The sequence below is a fragment of the Pseudonaja textilis genome, chromosome 1, assembly GCF_049901715.1.
Source record: "Pseudonaja textilis isolate UNSWEBS1 chromosome 1, rPseTex1.2, whole genome shotgun sequence".
Taxonomy (NCBI): domain Eukaryota; kingdom Metazoa; phylum Chordata; class Lepidosauria; order Squamata; family Elapidae; genus Pseudonaja; species Pseudonaja textilis.
The window spans coordinates 305275264-305299835 of NC_141990.1; the positions used below are offsets into that span (position 1 = coordinate 305275264).

Sequence of the window (24572 nt, forward strand, 5' to 3'; positions counted from 1 at the left end):
TTATGAGCAGAAAATTGTTGCTACAGAAAAGGGAAGTTTTCTCCTGAAGTGGTCAAGTACAATACAGATTAACTCAGGGTTCCTCCAGTTTTGAGAGCTGCAATCTCATAGGATGATAAATGAATTTGTGCAATGCCCTCATGAATAAACTAATGGTTTCAGCAGGGTTTGGTTGAGCAAGAAATACATATACACTTCCAATGATACTTTAATCCAGGGGTATTAAACTCAAGGCCCATGGGCCAGGGGTGGGATCAGAGGTGGTATTCAGCAGGTTCTGACCAGTTCTGGAGAACCAGTAGCAGACATTTTGAGTAGTTCGGAGAACTGGCAAATACCACCTCTGATTGGAGATTTTATAGTATCTTTCCTCTGCCACACCCACCAAGTCATGCCCACAGAACCGGTAGTAAAAAAATTTGAATCCCACCACAGAGTGGGATACTACCGGTTCAGCCCGGTTCTATAGAACTGGTAGCTCTGACGAGCAGCGGACACCAAACCGGCTTGGTGCAACAACCTTTTGGTTGTCTGTTTGGCCTACCCGCTCACCCGGGATCTTGGCTGTCCTTTATTTCCTGCCCTTTCAACCTCAGCTGCTTTGTGCAGCACAGCTGAGGTTGAAAAAGCAGAAAAGAGGGTTTTCAAACGCTGCACACCCATGCACAGCGCTTGTCTGCTGCCCAGAAGGCACAGCTGATGTTTTTTGCAATTGTTTTACATGTGCATACAGCATGCATCAGGCACATATAAAACAACCAGTAGTAACACCGGTTAAATCCCACCCCTGCCATGGGCCAAATCCGGCCCATGGGGTGCTTAGATCTGGCTCATGGGGCCACCCTGGAAACAGCGAAGGACCAGCCCACAGTACCTCAGCCAGCAAAAACAGAGATCCATTTTCACTGACAGAGGGTTGCAGTAGCTGTTGCAGCTGGAAACGGAGCTCAGGAGGGCTGTGCACAGCCCTCCTGAGCTCCGTTTTTGCTGGAAGAGGGTTGGAAGAGGCCATCACAGCTGGAAATGGAGCTTTGGAGCCCGTTTTCACTGGCAGAGCACTTGGGCCACTATAGATGCCTGTCAGCTTTGGAAGCCATATTAGCACCAGATGCTTCCACACTGCCACATTCTTGAGTCTGGGAAAATGGAAGGGGGGAATTTTTTGGAGTGTATGTGGTTAGAGATAATAGCATTCTTCTTCTAAGTCAAGGTCATGTTATTTCTGCACCTGGTTGAGAGGACATCTCAAGCTGGGACGGGTGGTGATTGGGGCATGTGATGCAATGAGGGGTGCAGGGAGTGGATTTATAATCTTTTACTTATTGCAAGGAAACTCGAAAATTTCAGATTTGGGATTTCCCAGATGTGCCAGTTTACTACTCTAATAAAAAGAACCTTGGAGAGGATGTCTGTCTCGGAGTTATTTGTTGGAGTTGAGATTTCAGATTTGGGGTTTCCCAGATGTGCCAGTTTACTACTCTAATAAAAAGAAACTTGGAGAGGATGTCTGTCTCGGAGTTATTTGTTGGAGTTGAGGTTTTCTGGAATGCTGACAGTGCCTCTGACATGAGTGACATTGAGCTGGCCATGCCCACCCCAGCCCTTCAAGGTCAAACTCAACCCTGATGAGGCCCTCAATGAAATTGCGTTTAACACCCAGTTTAATCTATGTAGCACAGGTTTTCTCCAACCTTACAGCAACACACTTCCTTCTTCAAGTTTTCCCAATCAAAGCATGAAGCAAAAACTGGTGTGAGTTTTGTGAACTGGTAGGGAGATCCTGATTTGAGAAGCCCTTAATTAACTTCCTCAAATTGAATGTTTGAATGCATCTTCCAAAGAGTATCTCGTTTTTCATTTCTTTTAAAATTTTCATTTACTATTAAGCAGTCTTTCCCTTTCATACCTTTCCAAGTATGTTGAACTACAACTCCCATGATTCTTAGCACAGTCAGTAGGAGTTGCGTTAAAATACACCAGGGTGGAAAACACACCTGTATACATACCAGAAGCTACAGATTGGAATCTTTCCCATCTCTACTAAGAGATACCATGGAAGAAATAGAAAACCTTCAGTATGTAATGCAAATATTTTACCTATGAGCTAGAATCCTTTGGCAATGTAAGTCACACTGAAAATACTATGCAGATTAGGAATTAATAGAAGTGAAAAAATTAAGTACTGTACACAAATTTTTTAAAAATGAAGAACAATAGAAGTGCCTTCCACATTTTCTGAGAGTTTGCCTCTTTCTTTTTCAGCACCAAAATGAAAAAAACAGTGTAAAGATGCCTTAATTAGTAGAGTGGAGGCACCCTTCCTTGTAATCATTTCATTGTCCTGTAGCACAATTACATTGTCTCTAAAATGCAGTTCGTACCACAACATGACACCTGAGTAATTGTAGGGTGTGTTCACGTTCCTCAGTGCCACATCATACTTCTTGGGCTCTTCTGCTAATAAGTTTAGACCAGCTGAGAAGGAAAAGGGGAGAGGAATGTACTTGTTCAAATCATAGTTGGAGAGTATCTATAAAGAACAGTTGCTGGAATTGAGTATGTCTAATTTAATGAAAGGAAGGACTAGGGGTGACATGATATCAGGGTTCCAATATCTCAGGGGCTGCCACAAAGAAGAGGGAGTCAAGCTATTCTCCAAAGCACCTGGAGGAAGGACAAGAAGCAATGGATGGAAACTAATCAAGGAGAGTAGCAACCTAGAACTAAGGAGAAATTTTCTGACAGTGAAAACCAATAAGCCAGAAGTTATGAATGCTCCAACATTTGAAGTTTTTAAGAAGAAATTGGACAACCATTTTTTCTGAAATGGTATGTGTTTCCTGCCTGACCAGTGGGTTGGACTAGAAGACCTCCAAGGTCCCTTACAACTCTGTTATTCTGTTCTGTTCTGTTCTTAACCTTAAAGATCATCTAATCCAATCCATGTTCGTTTTGTGTTTTTTGCATAGAGAGAATTAATTACATGCCATTGAGTCAAGCCCAATGGCTAGCAATCACATGGATAAATGTCCAGTATCTTGACCTACCCCTGTAGCTCTTCCAAGCATGCTTCAGGAATCTCCTTGATCCTGTCTCATCACCCATAACAGCAACAAGAGGAAGTAGTATTGAAATTTCCACAATGGAGAAACATAAACGTAAAAGGATCAGAATCAATGGAAATGGCAAAACAGATATATTTGGTCTGAGAGAAGAGATTAAGTGTGTCAGGAGGGAAAAAAAGGCACCTAAAAACCAGGAGACTGAATTTTGGTCCCATCTTAATCCCATGAAAGCTAGCTGGATGATTTCATGCCCGTCACTCTCTCTTGGCCCACCAACAAGCCAGCTGGTCTATTCCTGTTGCAGCCAACAGATCAACATTTGGTCAATCTGAAAAAAAGCAGATCCTGCACTTCAAGAAAATGAGAAGAACATGACATTTCTTAAGAAACTGACTACTATATTCTTCTTGAGCTAAAAGAATAGGGTGAAGAATATAGATTAGGTTCCATCCTTTGAAGCTGAGAAGATAACAGGTCATAAACTGAATTCTTGATTATGTAGATATTCAGGTGATTTCCTGCCCCTTTTTTGAGATACATATTGATCCTGGACACATCACTGCAATGTCATTAATGAGAAAAAAGAGGAAATTTTGTATCAAATTGGGCTCTGTTGATTTATAGAAGTGTGAGATCTGCTTTTAGCCACAATTGCAGAAAAAAACAACGCCCAGTATGTGAAGAGTGCAAAACATTTTTTTGCTCTATCTAGCCTAAATTTTGTAACCCTGCATATCTGAGCATTGCAACCTACTACAGATACAGGTATGTTGTCCTCATTATCAAAATTTACAGCTCTATTTGGTGCAGTTTTCATCCAACCAAAACACAAATCAAAAGAGGTTGTTCTCAAGTGTTATTATATCTCTAACTAAAATATAAGAAATATATACATTCTCTTCCTGAAATTATTTATAGACATTAGGCAGAGTAATCCTTCCAATTATAAGATATTGTAAAATGGAGCTTTGGAGTTATAAAACTAGTTTAGTAACACAATATTGTTTTGTATTAGCAGTGCAGTACAATATTGCATTATTGGGTAATGAAATATTTGCAAGCAAATAACTAAGCTCAGAGAACACCAGGGACTCCATAATGCAGTATTCATTTAAGATGATTGTCCATTACAGTTTTTTTACATCTTCCATTATTTTCCCCAAACCATCAATTTATATGCCTCAAATTTGAACAGAACATCAATATTGTTAACAGTTGGCTGTTGGATAATCACAAAAGTACTCAATTCTTCATTCAGCAATGTAGCTCCAGGTGTGACCTTAGGCCACTGAATCTTCCTGAACCTGGCCTAGCTCATAAAACTGTTGTGAGGAGAAATGGAGAGAAGGCTTATGCTGCCATAAGCCATTCAGAAGAAGACTTTAATTTGTAATCAAATTTAAAAAATTAATTAATTTCTCAATAACCCAACAAATATGTTCTACATCAAGGGTCTTCAAACTTGGCAAGTTTAAGACTTGTGGACTTCAACTCCCAGAATTCCTGAGCTAACATGACTGGAGGAGGAATTCTGAGAGTTGAAGTCCACAAGTCTTAAAGCTGTCAAGTTTGAAGACTCTTGTTCTACATACTTGCTTAAAAGCAATATGGAATTTTTATAGTTCAAAAGAGCTAAGTCCTCCATTGTGAAAGCCCTTCTACAAAGGCCTTTCTTCAAACTTGCTAGTTATTTATTTGAAATTCCAATCAATGTTTTTTCAACCTTTCATGAAAAAGATGGACAATAGGAGCAGTTGTGCTTTTCAATGTTTTGATGCAATGGAACACCTTATATTGTCTATTTTTGCAGAACTCAATTCAGGCTCTGCAGACATGCTTGAACTGGCTGCTTTTCTCAAGGAGAAAAAGCAGCTGTGTGCCCGGGCCAATCCAGGTATTTGCAACCTGAGGCCAGGGATAGGAAGGGACCTGTTTCCACTGATGCTAGCAGTCTTGCTGATAGGGCAACACCTTGTCCCACATCTGAAAATAATAGGCTAGCTTATAGGTGGCAGGACAATTACGTACCATAAATTGTCTCCTCTAATGTTTCCCTGCTGATCCCAACATGAGGTATCCTGAGATGGCCTTTTAACATTTTATACAACTGGGAATTGACTTTTTCTGCCATAAATCAGAATTGTCTGTTCCCCAGTTTCTATCAGGAGTGTATCCTGGGTCAAGGCCACAGGGCACCTCTTGCTTCACAACAAAAACATGTTCCTTGTATTATTTCCTTTGATTCCCAAGGATGATCCCCACCATCCCCAATATGGTGCTTCCACATCCAGAAGCAGCAGCTTGTGATTGAAATAACATGGCTATTTAACTGTGATTATTTATTTACTGATTAATTTATTAAATAGATTTACTGTATATGGCTGCCCATAACTTTACATAAAACACTAGTGATTGGCTTTATACAACATGCTAGGTCATGAATTGTAGTGTACAAATCATAGTGATTGAATTCATGCAACACTCTAAGCCAAAGTCGAATAAAAGACTGTGTGTAAACTCTGTGTGGGAGGGCTGAGTTTAAAAGGAAGAATGTGAAACTGGTTCATATTACTTAATCCATCACATTCTATTCAGCCCAGCTTTTTTTCCAATAGAATCATACTTATTCCACTGAACAAGTGTCTGCAAATATACTGAATATGCATACGATAAACAGCAAGGAGATTATCTAGATATGACCCCCCTCCCTTGTTTTGTATGTGCAACAAACATAAAGTAGGAGAGTTGGAGCAGTTAACAGTAATGAGCTAGCAGCTCCCAGTCCCAATTTTAATTTCAGTAAAACAAAACATTTTGCACAAGCTACATAACTTGGACATATGTATCCCTTTCTTCCTTTAAAATAAATAGTTGGAATGTCATACAGAGTTATTACAAAGATTCCAAGAATAATATAAATGGAAAACTCTGGGCATTTGAGTCCTGTCAATTAAAAAGTGGGACCCCAAAAGTGTATCTAATCTGTCCCAATTTCTGCCCTCTGGAATGACCTCTCCTATACTTTTGTTGTTTTCCCAGGCCTTGGAGGCAGGTCCCTTTTTGTTTTTGTTTTCTTTTCTTTATTTTGGTTTGATTTCTTCAGGGGGTTTTATGTATTTTGTTCTTCTGGCTGTCATCTTCTTTTTGTTAAGTTAGTTTTTACTGTAAGCTGCCCAAAGTTGTTTGGGAATTAGGCAGTTCATAAATTAAATAAAACCAATAAGTTGTTTACCTATTTCATATTTGCTAAGGCTACTTCTCCACAGCCTTGATTGAGGGAAATGATAACCGATGCACCACTGTGTAGGCAGACAATGGTTAAGATTGTCAAGGAAGGCTTTAAGCTACCTCTGATTCAAGCAATTCCCAGGGTAATGCCTTAATGAGAAAGCCAGAAAATGAAAGAGAGAGAGAGATGGAAAGAATTCAGAAACTTGTGAGATTCTAAACACCCACACCATACATCTCTACACTGTGGCTTTGTCAATGAGCGACATGGGTGCTGGGCTGAGTTCCTGTGGAAACAGTTACTGCACGGTTCAAGAAACGAAAGATCTCAGCTTCTGAAGCTGTTTAAAATCAACAAACCTCAACAAGCTCCTTTCTCAATTAATTAACTTCAAATTTTATGCTGTGTTTTTTCAGTCCCCGCGGGGTTTAAGGACTGGCTATGGTTGTCTTGAAATATTCTAAAAGTTTTCAACAACATCTCCAGTATGGCTTTTGATTATGTTTAACAGAACATAACTATTCAACACCACCGACAATGCTACTGTTCTTCAAAGTGACCTTGATTATGTGTCTGAATGGTCAAATGATTAGCAACTCCAAATCTCGACCAACAAATGCTCTGTAATACGCATTGGTAAAAAAAAATAATCAGTACACCAAATACAAGCTAGGCGGATATGGCCTCATTGACGACCCTCACTCTGTCAAGGACCTCGGAGTTCTCATATCTAATGACCTAAGTGCCAGAGCTCTCTGTAACAGCATTGCCAAAAAGGCATTAAGAGTTGTAAATCTAATCTTATGAAGTTTCTCCTCTGGAAATATAGAATTGCTAACTAGGGCATACAAAATTTTTGCTAGACCAATACTTAAATACAGCTCATCTGTCTGGAATCCACACTGTATATCGGACATTAATACAATTGAGTGAGTCCAGAAGTATTTCACGAGAAGAGTACTACACTCCTCTGCTCGCAACAGAATACCCTATATCACCAGGCTTGAAATTTTGGACTTGGACAATCTTGAACTACACGGCTTATGGTTGGACTTAAGTGTAGTTCACAAAATTATCTGCTACAATGTCCTACCAGTCAATGACTACTTCAGCTTCAACTGCAACAATACAAGAGCACACAACAAATACAAACTCATTGTAAACTGCTCCAAACTTGATTGCAGAAAGTACAACTTCTAATTACTGTGCCACCACAGCTCAATATAGACAGACATGTATTAAAAGGTTTGGTTATGACTCCTCCAAAAGTTGTTTCTATATTAGAGGGAAATCATGACGCGTATGACTGATAAGTTATCCTGTGGATTATAGCTAGGCTTAATTAAATGAAATTAAACCACATATTTTTGGTTGGCCACATTTGCTACTTTTTGGAAGGCGGCCTCTGCCACTGCATTCAAAGATCAAACAAGGCCTTCAGCTCAGAAAACTAGGTGCTCACCCCCAATCCTGCATTCTACAAAAACTCAGGGTTGAAAAACAAAGAACAAATTATTGGACTGCTGAAGTAGAACTGAAGATACCTTCAATTCATCCCAAAGGTCCTTTTTCAAAAGGCAACTGGACTTTGTTTTTTCCTTGAAGATATTTAGCTTCTCATCCAAAAAGCTTCTTCACTTCTGAAGAAGAAGCTTCTTGGATAATAAACGAAACATCTTCAAAGAAAAAATAAAGTCCAGTTGCCTTTTGAAAAGAGCCTTTGGGACAGCCATGACCTGAATGATTGAGAATCTCCATAGAAACCGTAAGTCCCCGTTTCAAGATAAATAGAAGGGAAATCAACTTCTTGAAGGAAAATGGGAAATCAATAATTTTTGAACTCTCTTAATCTAAGCATCAGACTCTTAATGTATCGCAGGATCCAATTTGGGTTGGGACCAGTGGTTTAGTCTTCTGAAGTTTCGAACATGCTGGAATCTTAATGTGTCATTTGAAATCTAGGAATGAGGAAACAAGGCCTAACCATTTATTAGTATATTTCAGTGTGTTGAACTTCCAGAATTCTCAGACAATAAGGTTAAGTTATTATTATTTGGAATGCCTTGGTGATACCAGCTGAATTTTTAACAAATATGGTTTCAGCCCATCTGGAGGGCACCACAGTAGGAAAAGCCTGATTTATGTCTGGAGAAAATCTCAAGAACATCTAATAAGAAGTAAGAGTTGGGTATGTCAGAAAAATAGTATAAAACATTAGGATTTTTTTTATTTGAGAAATGTGTGCAGTTAAATAAAGAAGAGATAGGATGTGTGATAAAACAAGAAGAGACAGAATTAGTGGATGCTCAATTAATGTGAATGGAATACCAAAGACACATGTATATGAAGGAACTACATCCAGATGCTTTAGTGATACAGAAAGAATAAACAAATATGAAACTGCAAAATAAATATAAGAAGGTGAAGTACGTAGAGAAGAAGACCAATAATGTCTTAATTGGATGGAGATGAGAAGATCCTTAAAAAGACCTCCTTTCTCTGCATACTCCCACCTCCCACACTTTTAATAATGTAAACATGAGGTGCTGTAGGATCTAAAGGATAAAGCTGTGCAATTTACAACATATGGCAATTCACAGATTGGTTAAACTAATTTTTTTTAAAAATCCAAAAGATGCAAGATGGTAGTGATCTATTACAATACTCAAAGAATTTCTCAGGGGGGAAATATAATCCCAAGTGATCTGAAAGAAAGAAAGAATCTTTATGCACAACCTGCCATATCATAAAAGATTGAAGCATACCTAGTCACGGAGTTCCTACAGAGATAATAAAGAATAATGAGTTTGAGCATAGAGAAAATAAATTACATGTTCATGCAACTTCTGCCTAAAGCATTTACCAATGACTTAAGAAATAATCTAATCCCAAACAAAGCTCCCATCTTTTCCCCAAACACCTCAGTTTCTGACAGTAATTTTAGATGTTTGAAGAGATGATAAATCCACTTCTTTTCCCCGTTCAGGTACAGCAATGTCTTCTCTTCCCGTGAAGATTTTTCTCTATATGGAAGAGGAAGGGGCTGGGACACCTGTCATTACTTTATATAATAGAAGCTGTCAACTCAATATTGATTCTGCTTAAGATGGATAAAGATGCATTCCCAATCTGGGAAACCAGTTGTCATTCTAGTATATATAGACTGGCATCATAAAATACCATCTTAGTGGAAGAAGGACAACCACCCTCCTAAATACAACTAGTTTAACCCAGTGCTTGGCTGAATTAGAGGGGTAACTGGTATGGTCCATAAGGCCCTTCTTAGGGTCTTATGAAATCCATGCACTCATAGTAGCAGCAACTAGACTAGGGTTATCAAACTCGCAGCCCGCAGCCCAGATGCATCACGCGCTGGCTACACCCACACCCGGTTTAGCAAAGGGGGGGGGGGAGTCCCAATACATCACTTGATGCCATCGTGACAACACGACTTTGACACCCCTGAACTAGACTGACAAAGCTTAGGTCATTTGGACATTTTTTTCAAATGATGAAAGCATGCAAAGAATTACACAAACTGGTATTTTCATCTATGATTACCCTGTTGGCTGCATGTTCTGCCCCTAAATGAAGAACCCCTAGACATTTACCAGATCCCCAGGTAATATGGAATTCTGAATCAAAGAAGAAGCCCCAGTTACTACTATAAAAGGTCACACTTCATCAAAATTACCAGAATAAAAATAACATAGTGACATCTAAGAAAGAAATACAATTGAACTAATCTGAAGTTTCTTTAGCCTTCTCTGAATTTTTAACATATATATGCTGTCTAAATTATTTGTGCAACATGCTTCCGAACCAACATTGTTATATACTCTGTTCTATTCGTGTCACTTCTGCCCATAGCAGATGATTTTTTCCATGGGTTATATGTGGGTAACTATATTTCTCAACCTGAAACAAATTTGTTCAAACAAACCCCACCCACTCCCAAACATAAAAGATGAAGTGAATCAAGGGGCTACACATTTGTTTCATTTTGCTTAATACTACATTGGCAGGAAACCATCAGAAGAATGACAGGGGGAAAATGGTTCATGAAGTTTTTCGTGCCCCCCTAATCACCAATTTTTCTCCACTCAAAAAGAGGTTCAGGAGAAAACCAAACCTTAATCCAGGGGTCCCCAAACATGGCAACTTTAAGATACCAAGCAATGCTGGCTGGAGAATTCTGGGAGTTGAAGTCCTCAAGTCTTAAAGTTGCCATGTTTGGAGACTTCTGCCTTAACCAATCTACCTTGCAACAACTTAGCAGAAGTATCATCCTTATCTGTCTTATTTGCAGAACTGTGATAAACCTGTGGTAAAATTCTTTGGTGACATCCCTGCTAGCTCCCTAGAGCATCTTCTAAAATCATCCAACCATTGTTAAGTGGATGTATTAATAAATGGATGCAATAGGTTTTATATCACATCAAGTGATGGCTGAGTGATGCAAGATGCAGTAAGTGATCAATGGGAAATGGCTTTATTCAAAAACTGTTTTACCTTCATGTACACATGAGTTTGTCAATTATAAAAAGCATGTGCAATAATAAATGTGTCAGCATTCAAGATGTTACAAGAATCTTGAGCTGTGTTCAAGTAACCAGCTTACCTGGATCACTTAAAAATGTAGCAGCATTGTGCTGTTATTGCTGTTAAAATTCAACAGGTCACCTTGAACTACTTGCAAAACATTTCCCTAAGGTACTAGTGGACTCAAAATAGCAGCAGAAGAAAACAGCCATGTTCACTGTGTAGCACCAGCACTTGGAAATGGCCAGCTATAGTTATTGCAACTCATCTGTCCAACCAAACCAACTGATCTGTAGAGCCAGGAAAGACCTTGGCTGGCTCTACAGACTTTGGTTTATAGAACTACAGCTTGAAACTTCCGTCTTCCAAGCATGTAATTTGTTAAGTAGGAGAATGACTCTGGAGTTCCTTTCTTCAACTCTGATTTCTTTTCCTTGGTGTATCATACTTTGAAACTTCATTTTCCCAATAGCTAGAGTATCACAAAGAGAGACATTGAAACATTTCCAATACTACTTGTTGCTTTCAGTTATCCAGAGATCCAAAACTTACAGAATACAGGCTTACAACGTTCATAACTTACCTTCCGAACTAAAAGCTTCACTTACTCTCTCAGTCAGACACAACCCTACCCTATTTATCCAAGGTCTATCAGGACAGATTTGATTTGAGAAACCCACTATTCACAGTATCTCTTTCTATGAGAGAGTTCTGAAGCATTACTCTTACAACTTATGACTTTTGATAAGGCTGGAATCAGGGGTGGGTTTCTACCGGTTCTGTCCACCTCTGTAGAACAGGTAGCTCTGAAGAGCAGCAGATATAGAACCAGTTCTATGTCTGCTGATGTTTTTGCCCACTTGCCCACCCGGGCTCTTACCTGATCTTTATTTCCTGATTTTTCAACTTCAGCTGCCGAACGAGGCACAGCTGCAGTTAGAAAAGCAAGAAAAGAGGGCTGTTTCAAAGGCTGCTTCTCTGCAGGCAGCTGATGATGATTTACAGGCGTGCAGCTCGCAGCCTGCCTGGAAGCTCATAAATCCCGAACCGGTAGTTAACTCTGTCATATCCCATCCCTGGCTGGAATGGTCAACACTTCTCCTGCCATTTGTCTGGCATGGCCTGATGGAGTTCAGAGTTCCCATGCATTACAAACCATGTTTTGTTGTAAGACCCATCTCTTATTTTCATAACTATTAATCTTCTTAGAGATTGCCATTCTAGAATTTTTCACATACTGCCTCAGTTGAAATCTTCCAGAATAAATCCTCCTGTCTCTCTGATATACTTCAAATACTGTGTTAGACATAACTAATTCACAACTTCATACTAATATATAGAACAATATATGATAACAGCATAGGCACTCTGGTAACAATATGCTCATATACTAAGGACCTGCACTCTGCTTTTGGGGATGTGGTAGCTCAGTGGCTAAGATGCTGAGCTTGTTGATCAGAAAGTTTGGCGGTTCGAATCCCTAGTGCCACATAATGGAATGAGCTTCTGTTACTTGTCCCAGCTTCTACCAACTTAGCAGTTCGAAAGCATGTAAAAATGCAAGTAGAAAAATAGGGACCACTTTGGTGGGAAGGTAACAGCGTTCCATGCGCCTTCGGTGTTTAGTCATGGAGGCCACATGACCATAGAGATGTCTTCAGACAGTGCTGATTCTTTGGCTTTGTAACAGAGATGAACACCGCCCCCTAGAGCCGGAAACAACTAGCACGTATGTGCGAGGGGAACCTTTACCTTTATTCTGCTTTGGCTTGACCCTTCTACCTCATCTCACAGGACTTAATATTTTTCACAGGTAGCTTTTATGCCATCCAGAGTCACTTGGGATAGTGAGATGGGTGGCATACAAGTTAAACAAACAAAGTTTTACCGGCAGATAAATCTAACCAACAGGCAACTTGTTAGAGAGAAAGCAGGAAAGAAGGAATTTGGACTTGTAGAAAACTTGTCCTTCATCAAGCTTATTTTTTTAATGTATACAGTCTGGGATCAGTCCCAAAATCTTACTCTTTCATCAGAAAACACAGGTTACAATACAATGAATACTTAAAATAAATAACATATGCATGAGAATTGTTCTGTTTTAATGCTTGGGTCTTTTAAGCATAATTATTGTAGTTTTGTGTTCAAAATTATTATTTGTATTTGTCATTTTCCTTAAGAACCTAGTAATATATTTGTATGTATGTATGAAGATCAACTTCTCTAGCACCCTACATCTAATGTTTAAGTCTAGCATTCCTGCCTTAGCACACAGAAATAAAGGATTCTCCCTAGGTTTGGATGACAAATGCTCTTTGATAAACCTTTTCATCTGACAAAACATCTAACCCAGCCTTTTCCAAGTTAGGATTTTATGTAGACATCTTGGATTATAAATTCTTTGACTACAAACCAGGTAGTTGGAAACAAAGATCATTGTAGATCAAGACACCTATCTTTGAAAAAGCATCTAAGATTGCTACTAACAGTGGCAAATTGCAAGATTAACTGTGTGCTGTGCAAAGAAGCCCTCCATTTTATACATCCTGAATTGATGAATAATTTCCCTATTATTCCCTACACACCTCGGCATTTATGGCTGTAGTTGCAGTATGATTCATTGATCTTATTCACAGCATATGTGTTAATTTCAACGGTAAAATGTAGAGTTTGTACATTCATCTGAGACTGAATTAAGACAACTTCTGCCATCCCCAGTGGTGGGGAAATTTGTGTGTCTGTAGATGTATATATGTGGGTACATGTACCAGAAGAAATAAAAAGAGCCAGAATTAGTGCCGAGACTGGAGAAAGGATTCCATAAGAGCGTGTCACTCAGAAAAAAAACAAAAACCTCTTTTCCAGTTGTGACACGCATTACATTTAATGGTAAGGACTCATGAACTGGAATAAGAAATTATCCAGGGTGTAGGTAACACAAGGATGCTGAACAGAGGTAATTAACTATTATAGAATGTAGAAGTTGCAAGAGTCCTCTTAGATCATCTAGTCCAGAGGTTCTGCAACCTTGGCAACTTTAAGACTTGTGGACTTCAACTCCCAGACTTCCTCAGCCAGCAAAGCTGGGACTTGAAGTCCGCAAGTCTTAAAGTTGCCAAGGTTGGAGGCCCCTGATCTAGTCCAATTCCCCATTCAATGCAGGAATCCTCTAACCCCTAACAGGTGGCCATCCAGATCCTATTTGAAAAACTCCAGCAAGAAGGAATTCACCACTATATGGACAGTTTCACGACTTAACAACTGTTAACTTCATCAAACTCTTCCTAATGTTTAGCCTGAATCTTTTCGCTAGTAATCATGAAGACCAAAGTCTTCATGAACAAGTCCAAAAGTTAACAACCTAAATGAACCTGACTTTTCCCCCAGTCTAGCCCACAGTCCTGGGGTCTAATGACCTCCACCCATGTACTAACTGGTTTGTGAATGCTTAACTTTTGATATCAGCCCAGATCACCTGGGTACTGCCACCTCCTATTTGGGAACTATGACCTTAGGAGTAAATGAAAAAGAGATAGTATACATTTACAGTCTCATAACGTTATTTTCTTTACTTATTAGAATTTACAATCTATCAACTAGCAAAGTTTCCCACAGTCATTACAGTAACCTCTGAAAGGAGGGTCTATGATCGATTTAGGAATCTTCCTGTAATATACAGCTCGCTCACTCTCAGCGGATTTCAGCAAGGGAGCAAAAAAGAGGAGAAGACGGATAGGCCTTTGGGGTCCACAGAGAGGTTGGCCGTTTCTGATTTAGAAATATTTCCCTTTGAATGGCAGAAGCGAATCCCTCTTAACTTCACTGCGACCGGATCATAGGGAGCATCTTTATTTAAAATTGGAACAGAAGATTCGTTTTGGGGGGGATCACATTCTCCAGTGTCAAAAATGGGCATGGCCATTCTTTTTCTCTCTCATTCTCCTAGTCCAGCTAGCCAGAATCCTAGCCCATTTTTGCCAGAATCACAATGGTTTGCCATGGGTTTATGAAATAGGACTGAGGGCTGTAGGTCTCCAACTCAATCAATATGACAAAAGAAAAGAAAGATAGAAGAGGAAATTTCTACAGATTCAGTCCTAGAATCTAGATTGGAAGTAATGTTAATTTGTTTATTATTTGTTTATTTTCCATAATTATTATTTTTATAAACAACTTAAGGTGGTGAACCTATCCTACACACCTTTCTCCTCCTATTTTCCCTACAGTCGTATCTCTGAGGTGGATTTGGCTGAGAGTGACTGGCCCAAAGTCACCCAGCTGGCTTTCAAATGTTTCAGGACATCTAGACCAACCCCCAGACTTATGAAAAAATCCTCATAGTACCCCAGACAAATTACTGCCCCCAAACTTTCAGTGATGAAGGACCTATGATTTCAGGAAGCAGGCTGTTCCACTGCTTAATAGATCTCAATGGCTCCTACATGACAAATTGTACTGTGCTTGGATTTTTAAAGAATGGCCCATGAGTGTCTTTTCCCCACAAGATTTTAATTGCTAGACAACTTCCCAAGATATTTCTAGCCTTTTTCCTACATTTCCTGTTAGTGGGAGAATCAGTAGGCAGTCCTTCCTTCAAAATGTATCAGTGCATCTGTAGCTGCAATACACAAATACTACCTTGCCTCTTTGATCATGCAAAGTACCATTTTAAATAACCACTTTGCTTAACGAGGTATGGGGCAGAGAAGAGGAAAGCCTGGAATCTGCTTAGAAGTCAACAATATTGGATTTATTTCATGGTGAATGGTACATTCAAGTTCAAGAGTCTTGCAGAGACTTGACTCCTGTTTCTAAAAAAGTTGAAAAGTTGAAAATAAAAATACACTATATCTCATATTTCAGTCATGCACTGGCCTATGAAGAAATTGAAGGACTGATTCTGTGGGCAAATGCTAAGCAAAAGATTTTCTTCAAGAAATAAGCAGGAATATGAGCAAGACTAATAAATGTATATGCTTCTTGGAACACATAATTAGATTATGTAATTTATTGCTATAATTTGCAAATGGCCTTGAAAAATAAAAAACAAAGACAACTACCTACAGTACAATCTTGAAAAAAAAAAAGAAGTTTCTAAACTTATACAGGTAAATATTCAGATTACCAAATTTGTTAGAGATCAACAGAATTTGATTCTGTAAAACAATGTTTACAGAAAAATGTTAATTATCTAACAATTTTTGGAATAATACATTCTAAGAGAGAATTCAGTCATTTTTTTCTCTTATAGAGCCATGTTCACATTTTGTACATTTCCTTTATATATAAATGTATGCATTTTCCTTTATTTTGTCAATAAGAATTAAATTTAATGGCATCCACAGGGTGATTCCAAGTAGCAAACAGCATTAAATAAATGGACAACTACATAAATAATAAGTATATATGCAGTTATTAGTAAGATATATTTTGAAAAATCACATGCCAGATGATAAATAGGAAAGCACTATCTTATTAATCATCCTATGCTTATGAACTTCTCCAAATCCAGATAAGCACAATGGACTTGATGCACTTCCGGTAACATTCCTATTATTAAGAAGAAGAAATGGAATGATAAATCATGGATCCCAATAATAAAGTTCTAGGTTCCCCAAAGAAAAAGAGTTTGGTATTTCCTCCGGCCTTGCAGAATAACTTCAATTCACCTCCCAAGTCACATAATCAGACCAAGGGGACGTACACCCATGTTCATGTTGCACTCCAACAGGGGTGAACACTCCATGGGAGTTCTAGTTCCCCGAAGAGAGTCAACTACTTACCCATCCTTCAAAGCTGTCAGAAGAGCCTGTGCCATGAAGCAGGTCGTGAAAGGGCACCGTGCAATTGGCCACAAAGTCATCGTAGCCAATAGGGGTGCCATGGAAGACTGCCAGCTCCAGCTGGTGCCCATCATTGACAGGGGCAGAAAACTCCTCGTTGTAAGTAGGTCTGTTAGTCTTCTGCTTGGTGCTGGTTTGGCCCACACGTACCTGGTCCACACTCACTGTGATGTAGGGGTCCAGCAGCTGGTATCCCTTTTTGAACAGGGAATGCCGGAGTGACCAGCGGGTGGGCTGGAGCCCCACAGCCTCCCCAATGCGTACCTTCATGTACCCATTAAACTTCATCCCTCCGGACATGGCAGGACAAGACAAGGAGGCTTCCTCCGTATCAGATAGGAAACTTCAGCTTGGGGCTCTCCGAAGTCCCAGCTGACTTGGGACACTAGAGTCCTCAGCGGTCAGGGCAGCCCAGGGTCCCCGATCTCCAACACATGCCGGTGTGTTCACACACAAACACCCCAACTCAGTCCCTTTCTGCTTTCGGAGCCGGGGAGGAAATGAGCTAAGCTGCTGAATCACTTCACTCGCGGCTTTCTTCGTCTTCGGTGAATGCTGCTGGGATCAGGGATCAAGAACACAAAGGAAAGAAGGGGAGGGAGGAAGCCATAGTTTCAGATCAGCCCCCCGATTGCCGCCAGGCCCCCGAAGTGCCTGCCGGCCCTCTAGCAACCAAAGCCTGTCCTGCTCTCCGGCGCGGTGGCTTCGGTTTCCTCCCGCCTCGTTCCTCTCTCAGTCGCTCTCTCCCTCCTCCACCAGCCCCAGGAAGAAACTGCCTCAAAGAAGCCGGCAGGGTGGCTTTTCCTGTCGGCGCAGCTCCTCCGAAGCTCCCGTTCACCCCCACACAGCCGCCCGCGGTTCAATCCAGTGCTCCGTTCTGCCTGCCTGCCTGCCTTCGTTTCTGGTTGTTTCGGAGCAGCTTCGGCTGAGAAAAAAAAGGCGAATAGTTGTTAAAGGGAGGGAGACACCTGAGGGATGAGGCTGAGGAAGGCGGGGCTTCTCAGCCGTCCTGCAGGGACTTGTCCTGAGCCGCGGAGACAGCCGTGGGCCGCCGCCGCCCAGCGCTCAGTTTAGAAGGCGCTCCTCAGCCAGGCGCAGTTCCTGAATCTGCAGCTGAAATCCTCCGTTTTAAATGTCCCAACAGAAGAGAAGATCTGTCGCTCAGGGTTGCAATGAGGAGGCCTTGGCGCTCCCTGAACTTGGTGGTTTGCTGGCGGACGTTTTATTACCCGACTAGATAACAACATTAGATGTTACCTAGTCAGGTAATGAAACGTCTGCAAGCAAACCACCAAACTCGGACTCCACCGTTTTTAAATGTTTTTCCTGGTCTCAGATCTTCGCTGGGCAGCCCATCTACCTAGTTTTACCTTCACACAAAGTTTTACCTTCAGATTTCCCCCCAAAGGTGCCTCCCAAAGTCACATTTTAATCTCTACAGGCAATTTCCTTCTTTGGACAACCCCAGCTGGAAAATCCACTTCTTACCATCCTCAGTTCCAGCCCAAACAAATTAGTATCTAGTCAGAGGACAGGAGTGGCCACAAAAGGCAGGATGATGGGATTTGTCTGCTCTATTTTGAAGCTCAACCCATGTGGAGTTGACTCTTGTTTTTGTTCTGCATTTCAAAGAAAAGTTTTCCCATTGTATCTTCAATCTTTTAGTGAAGTTAGTGAATCAAAATCTGTCTTCTAGACAATTTTTTGACATTACTGGAATGATTTGGAGGGAAAGCATATTGGTTTCTCTTCAGATTTTAAATTGATGAGCAAGAGGCATTACTGCTTTGGAAATGAGGCCTACTTCAATGACAGAGTTCGCACTATGCTAAGCCTTGGTTTGCTGAACAAACCACGGTAGCTATGGTCACACATATGAATGAATGAATGATGAATGAATGAATTCTTTATTGGTCAAGTGTGATTAGACAAACAAGGAATTTGTCTTGGTGCATATGCTCTCAGTGTACGTAAAAAGAAAAGATACATTCGTGAAGAATCATAAGTTACAACACTTAATGATAGTCTTAGGGTACAAATAAGCAATCAAATCATGTCAATATAAATCATAAACATGCAAGCAACAAAGTTACAGTCATACAGTCAAAAGTGGGAGGAGATGGATAGGAACAATGAGAAGATTAATAGTAATGCAGACTTAGTAAATAGTTGGACAGTGTTGAGGGAATTATATGTTTAGCAGAGTGATGGTGTTTGGGAAAAAATGGTCTTGTGTCTAGTTGTACTGTGGGCAGTGCTCTATAGCGTCGTTTAGAGGGTAGGAGTTGAAACAGTTTATGTCCAGAATGTGAGGGGTGTATAAGTATTTTCACAGCCCTCTTTTTGACTCGTGCAGTATACTGGTCCTCAATGGAAGGTAGGTTGGTAGTAATTGTTTTTTTCTGCAGTCCTAATTATCCTCTGAAGTCTGTGTCTGTCCTGTTGGGTTGCAGAACCAAATCAGACAGTTATAGAGGTGCAGATGACAGACTCAATAATTCCTCTGTAGAACTGAATCAGCAGCTCCTTGGGCAGTTTGAGTTTTCTGAGTTGGCGCAGAAAGAACATTCTTTGTTGTGCTTTTTTGATGATGTTTTTGATGCTAGGTGTCTATCTTAGGTCCTGAGATATGATAGAACCTAGAAATTTGAGGGTCTCTACTGTTGATACTGTGTTGTCCAGTATTGTAAGAGGTGGTAGTATGGGAGGGTTTCTCTACCACCATTTCTATGGTTTTGAGTGTGTTCAGTTTCAGATTGTTCCGGTTGCACCACAAGGCTAGTTGTTCAACCTCCTGTCTGTATGTGGGTTCATCATTGTCTCAAATGAAAGAAATCGCTGTTGTATCACCTGCAAACTTCAATAGTTTAACAGATGGATCATTTGAGATGCAGACATTGGTATACAGGGAGAAGAGAAGTGGAGAAAGCACACAGCCTTGGAGGCCACTTGTGCTAATTATACAGGTATCATGTGATTCTGCCTAGCTTCACCTGCTGTTTCCTGTCTGTTAGGACAGGTTGAGATCACATAACACCTAAGCCAAAACTAAAAATATTGCATTATAGTGCAACAGTCATCTATTTATGTGGTGGTTAAAAAGAACACAACTTGATGGCACATAATCATCATAATCAAGCTTCGGTATGCCCAATGTATGGCTAGCTCATCTCCCTTCTAGACCATCCTTCCATCAGACAACCAAAATTTGGGGGTAAAACAGCTAATTTGAGAACTAGTTTGCTATAGCATATAAGGTGCAGACTTATAAAGTCTACAGGTACATTTGAAAAATGAAATAAAAGCTATTGGAGAAGGCTGACCAAGATCAACAAGTAGGAATGGGTGGTTTTATCTTTCCCCCCATTATTGGAATTTTGAGACACATTTTTTATTTCTTCACTCAATCATTTGCATTTGGGTCCTTGGCATTCTCTGAGCTTGTTTCTCTTCCAGCAGATGTTTTATTACCAGTCTAGGTAACATTGTCAGTGCATGGGCAAGTAGTTAGCTGGTTGTTTTTATGTATTGTAGCTTGGCCTACCAGGTTTGATGAGTTACGTAAGCTTAGACCTTTGCAAACAGACATCCTACCTCATCATACAGCTATTAACTAATCTCCAGATTAGCAGATAGCAGAAACTATCACCAGATATTAGAACAATCACAGAAGAAACAATGCCCCACCCAAAAAACTAGGAAGAAAAAAAATAAAATTACAAGATATGAATCAGTAGAAATCTCCACCAGCCACTATCACCCCACCCCCATGTTTCACTGTCTAGTCTTTCTAGTCTTTGTGGGGGGAAAAAACAAGCTGTTTTTCCTTTGTCATTACTAAGTTAGTGAATAAAAAAGGAAAGTTAACCAAAGTATTTCAGTTCCACAAGCTGAGTGTTCTTCTAATATAGATTTGGAAACCTACAGCCATTTGCCTCCGAAATACAGCTCCCACTGTGCTCAACCAATATATCCAAATGAATGACCTATTTTTTTCAAGACTGGATTACTGTAATGCAATGAACATGTGACTACCCAGGAAGACAGTTCAAAAGTTTTAGCTGGCTCCAGAAGTGAATTTTCTTATTGTATGATTTAACATTCAAACATCCAAATGTTTTTTTATTTGTTACCAATTAATCTAGACTGCTTTGTATGAAGTTGCCCCTATATTGACCTTCCACAATTTGGTGCCTTCTAAACATATTAGGCCACAATTCCTATAATGCCAAAAGCAAAGGGAATTAGAATATAGACAGAAGATATTCAGTTGATTTTATGGTTCCAGGTGACTTTTCTGGCTAGACCATTGGCCCATTGTGACCAATTAGCATATTAGGTAGTAATAGCTAATTGTCTGCAGATACTAGGCCCATAGATCATTTATATGTTTAGCAGGTGATCTATCATTTATCATGTCTTTTAGCATATGAAGACAATCAGCCAAAACAACACTGGATATTCTCCATTGGTGGCAATAAATTTTCCATAGAAAGATTCCCAGGCAGCCCTTTTTACTGGTTTTACGTAGGTAGTGATGATTACAATATTTGACTTTAATGAGACTTCAGCTGTGATCATTAAGTTTCTTTCTTACCACATGGGTGAAATATTACATTGCAGGAGCAGATTTCCTGCTCACAGGACATCCCCACCCCCTTCCTCTACCTTGCAACATCCACAGGAGCCTTCAAACTTTGCTGTGGGTGGTCTCCCAAATTTTCAGAGTAGGACAGGAGGAAAGGACTAAGTTGGCCCAGTCCTGCTGCTGGAAAGTGAAAACCATTCTTGGATTCCGCCCATTACATACAAGAATTTTTAATTTTCATAGGCTAGATTCATCACTTTTAGTAAACAAATTGGGGAAATAAAAATAAAACATAAATACTCAAAGTAAACAGATCCGTCTTTCAGAATTCCTCTAGTCAACCAGTGTCCTCCTACAGTGCTTCTGAAAGGATAGAAAGAATTTCACTGCCCTGTGAATCTGTTAAAGAAAAGGTAACCTTCAGAGCTTGGTTTAAAGTTTTTTGCAGAACACCACAAAAATCAATTAGAGTGTTCCTTTGGGGAAAAAAATGGGTGGGGAAAATGAAGATAACAGATTACTGTTAAATGTTAAAATGTACCATGGGATTTTGTTTTTAAAAATCAAGTTCAGGCACATGCTGCAACTGATCAAATTCCCATCTTTTCCTGGAAGAACTCATAGCTTGTGAACAAATAAAACTTCCCAGGAAATCAATACAATAATGAGAGAAACAGCTGTAGGAGGAAACAGAAAGCACAAGAGACAGACATAAATAGTCAATAGCTGTAGTAAAAACTCAGCCAAGTTAGTTCCTGTTTTACAGAACTTCGGTTTTACAGTACAGTAACTTTATTTTTAATCTTGACTTCAGTTTCAAGAAATGTTCAACAGCTGCAGCGGTAGTCTTCTGTTCAACGTTTCAAACTAGCAGATGTGACCCTTTTCTTTAAGGACCATCTATTCTTTCTTCCCTAAACTCTTATTTTCCATTCTGTCGCCATCCTCAAAAGAATTAAGCAGCCCACACTCAGAATATACTCAACCCTCACTGGGATTTTTTGCAAGAATGTTGCCCTGCCATTATTTTTCCTTTCTGTAATCAATCCTTTCCCAAGACTGTGGATTACCTGAAGCAGCGTGACTTTGGACCTAAGTAGTAGACTTAGTCCTGAAGTTTAAACGAAAAGAAACAATAGAGAAAACTGTTTGTTTGTTTGTTGGGTTTATATAGCTGCCCGTCTCAGGTTCATGTGGTGGCTAAGTGGTATACACAATTAAAACAAGGCTAAACAATGTATTTTATCCATTAAACAGTCAAAAACAATTAAAAGCAATCGTGCTGAAAGAGTTTTCACATCACCAAAAGCAACAGCAGAATTCCTAGGCCTGGGGCTTTCAAACTTCAATTCCCAACACAGCTACAGTACTGTATAGCCAAATCCACCTCTTCTTGTTGAAGCAGCATTAAGCAAGTCTCTGCCTGTGGGATTTTGCAGTGCAGACATAACTGAATCTTTTCTCTCTTGAGAATAAAAAGAAAAACCTTTCCTACACATATAAAGCAGGCACTTCAGAAGAAATAGATGAGACTTAGCTATTTACTCCCACAAACAGATTGGATTGGAATTCATGGCATATTATTAAATGAGATTTGATCATGTTCAATCTATCATTTCTAGAGCAGCAATGAAGTATTAATTAGTTATGTAAATAACAGTCACACTGTAAAGGCTATCATTTGCTTTTTCCTATTAATAAACATGCTAGCTGTTATATTTAATTAACAGTGGTAATTAGATTCAGTTATTCTTAATTTGTTAAAAGGTTTTTTCAGAAACAAATGGAGATAACTTCCCTTTTCAGTTGGATGAAAACTAGGGTGTGTATGTGAGAGAGGGAGAGGGGGAGAGAGAGAATGTATATGTGAGTGTGTGCATGAAGAGGTAGACCGGGGCTATCAAACTCACAGCCTACGGGCCAGATGCATCACACGTTCATAACACCCGTGCCCAGTTTAACGAAGGGGGGGAAGTTGTTATATGTCACATGACGACGCTATGACTATGCAAGTTTGACACCCCTGTTTTAGACATTGGATTCTTAATATAATGCTCAATAGGCTTTATTGCTCATCTGATTTTACTTGCTTAATATTTGTTAATCTTTTCAATAATGTGAACAATGATAAATGATAGAAGAAGAAGAAGAAGAAGAAGAAGAAGAAGAAGAAGAAGAAGAAGAAGAAGAAGAAGAAGAAGAAGAAGAAGAAGAAGAAGAAGAAGATAGATAGAAGAAGAAGAAGAAGAAGAAGAGATGAAGATAGAAGAGAGAGAGAAGAAGAGGAGAGAGAGAGAGAGAGAGAGAGAGAGAGAGAGAGAGAGAGAGAGAGAGAGGTGATAGAAGCATCCTGGAGAAAAAGTGCTAGTCTCTAGCATCATATTTCTTCCCAAGAACATTTCAAACTTTCAAGTAGGTCCCAAAGATTCTTACAAAACAAAAATGGTAAATGGCAGCATCACAATATGTCTCTCTGTCCAGAACAAATATAATTTAATTAAATTAAACTTTGAAGATCATGTGGAAGGCATTAGAAGGAGCACATCTCTAATTTAATTTCTGAGAAGAGTGCTTTGTACTGTCCATGGAATCCATTTTGTGAATACAGTATGCCCAAATTACCCACCAAGACTGGGGATGCCTGATTTAAGACTATTAGAAGACATCCATTCAAATCAGTAGTAGCTGATTCCCGTTGACACCAATGGCTTTCGTCTATGGCTGCTTCCACAAGAGCATTTCTACTCCCAGCACTTTCCAGGGCAGCGTGATCCAAGCCCCAGTTCTCTATACATGCATACAACAGTGGGGCATGTACAAGAGGTGTGAAGTTGGGGTTGTGCTGGCACAACTGCCATCTTGCCTTCCCACCTCCCCACTCCAGATACCCACACATGGATGCTGCTATCTATTTCCCAATCTTCCTGTAAGCTGACTTTGAAACCCCAAGCCCATGCTTAATTTGATCAGTAACCATCAGAAGAACATAAGGAATGGCACTAGAGAAGTCACTAATGACCCCATTGAGGAGAGCAGGAAGCATTCCTGCCTCGGTGATGTAGCCAATAAATGGCAGAGTTAGCCTGCGAGGAAGAAAGTACTGTAGGCTCAGCAGCAAACACAACAGGAGCACCCAAGCCAAAATAAAAGGGGAAAATATAGGATTTTATAACCATGGCAGGAGAACATGCCCAGAGCTTGCATTTATGAGGTAAGGTGGGGATTAACTCTTAGTCTGCAACTGTACAATTGCCATTTTAAGGCATAGCATGCTTATTTCATTTTACTGGGCTTTAATTGGGTTT

The 24572-nt window shown here is 39.8% G+C and overlaps 1 protein-coding gene across 1 annotated transcript in view; it reads right to left on the bottom strand.

Moving 5' to 3' along the window:
* PRKCH (protein kinase C eta) overlaps positions 1-17656 on the bottom strand; it is a 110006-nt gene extending 92350 nt beyond the window's left edge. Inside the window, exon 1 of the mRNA XM_026698642.2 lies at positions 16620-17656. Coding sequence (XP_026554427.1) covers positions 16620-16979 — 360 coding nt within the window. The 5' untranslated portion in view covers positions 16980-17656. The remainder of the gene's footprint in view (positions 1-16619) is intronic.
* Positions 17657-24572: the final 6916 nt, after the last annotated feature.